This window comes from Argiope bruennichi, chromosome X2 (genome assembly GCF_947563725.1).
Source record: "Argiope bruennichi chromosome X2, qqArgBrue1.1, whole genome shotgun sequence".
In the NCBI taxonomy this organism is placed as follows: domain Eukaryota; kingdom Metazoa; phylum Arthropoda; class Arachnida; order Araneae; family Araneidae; genus Argiope; species Argiope bruennichi.
In genome coordinates this window covers 49,501,270-49,505,740 of record NC_079163.1, presented here as the reverse complement: position 1 = coordinate 49,505,740, position 4,471 = coordinate 49,501,270, and the positions used below count along the sequence as shown (strand labels likewise).

Here is a 4,471-nt window from a genome sequence, read left to right as displayed (position 1 = left end):
ATTTGTTGACATTTAAGATATCTTATTGAATGGATTAAACCCACGTGGAAAAGTTCCCAGAATACTTTAGTTGAAAAATTGCTACCAGGCTCTCAACCGTGCACAGGGTAGGAAAAATACTTATTGAAAAACATGGTGAAATGTTGCCTGTTTATGGTTCCTGCAGATTATTGACATTTATTTTTGTTTGCTATTCTTTTTATGTTAATGCTGCATTTTAAGATATCTTGTCGTCATCTTGCATGTTTGTCTATTAAATTATTCATTTTCCATATGAATTTTTTAAAACCCGAAGTAAAGTTTCGATCATGTGTATTTTAATACATTATTGATCTCATGTAGGTCGTTAGTTTTGTCAATCAGTGCATATTAATGTATTTACAGAAATAAAAATGTACAAATGAAGTAAAATTATGGAAAAGAAGAAATTAAACGCATGTTTGTTTTATTTGCAGGTTTTCCTGCATATATGCAAATGAGTTAAAATTTAAATTTCAAAAAAAAACAAAAAAACAATCTCACCATGATTTTAAATTATGGCTACATTTATTTCTAAATTTATATTTCTTTTTCTGTAAAAACAATAATGGATTAATGTTTTTAAAATCAATTTGATTCCTGCAAAATCAAGTGGATGAAAGCATGCTATAATATAGAGTCGAAACGGCGTATACACGTAAATTTATATCGTGATTTTTAGGTGGCATGTATATTTGTTTAAAAACTAATATCTGGTAATCAGCTGACTTTTCAAATCTAATGAAACATTTTAAGTTGTGAAGTTCTGTGTACTCTGCTTTTCTCTGCAAGAAAAACATTTCTTATGAATACCATAGAAAGTACCACATTTTTTTTTTCAAAGTATACAATATCCATCTGTACATTTTTACCATTTGAATAGTAAAATAATTTATTCTCATTTTGCCAAAAATGCTTCAATTCCCCCCCCCCCCGGTGAAGAAAAGGGAAATTTTGTCTTCCAAACAACGTTTAAGCGACAGCATGTACTTTTGTTTTCTCTCAGTTTGTTGTGCTTGCGTAGAAGATTTAGAAAATGCCCATGTCTTTATAAATGTTAAAATAAAACGTAAGAAAAATCAACTGTTTCTTCATTGGGGTCAATTCATGGTCACGTGTCAGGTACCAAACAAACCGCTTCTGTTCAATTTTCAACCGTTCTGCTCATGTCGTGATGTCTGCCGATAACGTTGACGAAACCATTGTTTAGTAAATATTACGCTAGCCGATCAATTATTAAAAACTTCTCATTTTTTTAAAGATATTATTATGAATTTTTTTCTCCAAATTTTCGTAGTCATATAATTTTATTTCTTATATTAAAATTTTAATTTGTATTTTCAATGAAAAAATATGATCAAATGTTTGTTTCAATGCACTCACTAATTCAATAAACTAAAAAAAAATATTTACTATTTATCAACATTTATTTTTCTTGACACTTAGAAATAATATAAACACAGTATGACAAGAATGTCAATGTAAATGATGAAATCAATTTTATTCAACAGAAACATAAAAGAAAGAAAGAAGAAAGAAAGAAATTTCTAATGAATACACGAAAGAAACCAAACTTAATGAGCTTGTGAGTTTAAAAGCTCAACTCACGGAAAAATTAAAGGATTTATTTAGCGTGGATGACATTATAATATTAAATATAGACCTAAATGAAATGATAGGCCGAAGTGAGTTATGCGAAGACTAGAAAGACAAAATATCGATCTAACATCTAAGCTAGAAAGACAAATAAAAATTTAAGTGATATTCCACAAAGAAGGACAAACAGTCCAATTACAAATAACGCGGGAAATGTTATCCCCTTAAGAAATCAAAGTGTTAATTTACCTAAATAAAATATACAAACCTTTCATAGCGATTGCAATCAATTAATAAACTTTTGAAATTCTTTCGAAGTTGCAATTCATAAAATGATTCATTAACAAAAATTGAGAAATTTACTTATCTAAAAATGTATCTTCGTGGAATTGCCTTAAATGCCGGGAATTATGATGCTTCGATATAGTTATTTAAAGAAAGATTTGGCCGAACAAACATAATCATATCTTCTCGCATGCATATACGTTTATTGATTGAAAAAAAATAATAACTTGCTCAAATGGAACAGGTTTAAGAAAAATATATGATGCAATAGAAACTCAGATTTTTGCAATCATTAAATGTAGCTTCATGTACTTATAGTAATACCAGCTATTACCCATGACTTCGTTCGCGTGGAAATTTTGATGTATATGTATGAGAAATGACCTAGGCATCTTGCGTGTAAATCAATACCTAAGCTCCGTTAGTAATTAGGTCATTGTGAGTGCCATCCAGCCTATGTTGTTTCACTGCCATGGTTAGAAGATCACTCTGTTCTACCTGCGAACAAAGGTCTTGCTGAGAAAAGATTGAAAAACACAGTTGATGGAATAAAAAATATTGGTATTCTACGAAAATTTTTTTGAAGAAAGAAGGTATTGTTGAAGAGTTAAATAGTGAAGATCTCAAGGACTCTAAGTGTCACTATCTTCCTCATCGACCTGTCATAAAAGACTATTCAACAACAAGGATCAGACCTGTCTTCGATGGTTCTGCAAAATCCAAAGGAAGTCCATCCTTAAATGACTGCCTAGTAACAGATCCAAACCTTGCGGAACTTATTCCATCCCTAATAAATAGGTTTCGTATTGGAAGGTATGATGACAAGGATTATGTGCGATTTCTTTGGTGGCAAGATGGAGATTCAAATATTGTCAAAATCTACAGACATTGCCGTGTAGTGTTTGGGATCAAATCAGGTCCATTTCTTTTGCGGGCGACATTGAATCCCCTATTAGATGGAGCTCCTGATTGCTACAAGATGGCAGCTCAACACCTACAAAAATCTATGTATGTTGACAATTGTGTGGCTAGTGTTAAAAGCGAAGCTGACTTGACAAAGTTTATAAATTAATCCACAGAAATCATGGCTCTCGGAAAATTTGATTTACGTGGCTGGCAACATAATTCTTTTGAGTCCTTAAGAGACAATTGTAATGACTCTCAAGATGCTTTTCCTATCTTTCCAGTTCTTGGTCTTCTTTGGAACATTGAAAGAGACACGTTAAAAATTGATGTCAGAAATGACACTCAGAGTGAATCTGTGAAAGTAACAAAGAGATATATTCTCTCAAAATGTCACAAAAGATTTGACCCTATTGGAATTACTGCCCTCATAACTTTAATTCCAAAAATATTGCTCCAAGAAACGTGGAGAATTAAGGCTAATTGGGATGATACTCTTCCAGAAGAAATTGCTCATAAATTTGAAAAATGGGACAGACAGTTACATCAGTTAAATAAACTAGAAATACCAGGATGGATTGAGGGGATAAGAACTCAAAACATAGTTTGCATGTATTTTGTGACGCTAGTCAACAAGCCTATGCTACTTGCATTTTCTTAAGTACATTGAAGTAATGTTTGCTCCTCTGCCTGAAGATCGATTCAAGGATGCTTCTTGTTTTGAAGTCACTGGAATAGATCTGGCTGGACCAGTCTTCTTGAGAGATGGAAGCAAATCATGGATAGTTTTATTTACCTGTTCAGTATTCCGGGCTATGCATCTGGAACTTGTCTCTTCTATGTCTACTGATAATTTTTTATTTGCATTAAGAAGATTTATAGCTCGTCGAGGGTGACCGGCTATCATTTATACAGATAACGGTAAAAACTTGGGAACGGAACACCTTCTAAAAAGGTTAACTGGGATCAAGTTGTTACTGATGGAGCTGTGAGTAGAATCATCTGGAAATTTATACCTCCATCTTCACCCTGGTGGGGAGGATGGTGGGAACGTCTTATCGCTCTTGTTAAAGATCTTTTTAAAAGAGTATTGGGTAAAGCAAGCTTGAAGTATGAAGAGTTAAATCCCCTATTGTGTGAATGTGAAAGCATTATTAACTCTAGGCCTATCACGTACGTGTCAGATGACAATGAACTTGAACACTTAACACCGTCTATGTTTATGAGAGACTTAATGGAATGTGGTGTACCTGATCTTGATAATTTGGAATCTACCAGTCTTCAAAAGATACACATATATCGGTTGAAACTTCGTGAAGACCTACGTAAACGTTTTAGACTGGAGTATCTAGGGCATTTGAGACAGAATACGAATAAAATTAGAAAGGCTGATGGTATTAAGGTGGGAGAAATAGTTCTCATTGAAAATAAAAATCTAAAAAGACTCTACTGGCATTTATGAAAAATCACTGTGATTTTTCCTGGTAAAGATGTTGTTACACGTCTAGTGAAAGTGAAAACAGCTTGTGGGAAAAAGTTACGTCCTGTGCAATGTCTGTATTCACTTGAGATAAATTCAGTTTCTTCGGAACCTCTTGGACATCGAGCGTTAAAAAGTAGAAGAAAACTTTTTCAATTTACGAAAAAAAATCCAAGAAATAAGACTGCT

The 4,471-nt window shown here is 32.8% G+C and overlaps 1 protein-coding gene across 1 annotated transcript; it reads left to right on the top strand.

The window, feature by feature from the left end:
* Nucleotides 1-3,476: 3,476 nt before the first annotated feature.
* LOC129959743 (uncharacterized) lies at nucleotides 3,477-4,264 on the top strand. The gene is made up of 2 exons (XM_056072635.1): nucleotides 3,477-3,605; nucleotides 3,758-4,264. Exons 1-2 carry the CDS (start codon nucleotides 3,477-3,479, stop codon nucleotides 4,262-4,264), a joined length of 636 nt encoding a protein of 211 aa, XP_055928610.1.
* The last annotated feature ends 207 nt before the right edge of the window (nucleotides 4,265-4,471 follow it).

Coding starts and splice junctions, on each gene's coding strand:
- LOC129959743 (XM_056072635.1), top strand. CDS start 3,477: ATGTTTGCTCCTCTGCCTGAAGATCGATTCAAGGATGCTTCTTGTTTT. Junction 3,606..3,757: donor TAGTTTTATTTACCTGTTCA/GTATTCCGGGCT, acceptor CCTTCTAAAAAG/GTTAACTGGGATCAAGTTGT.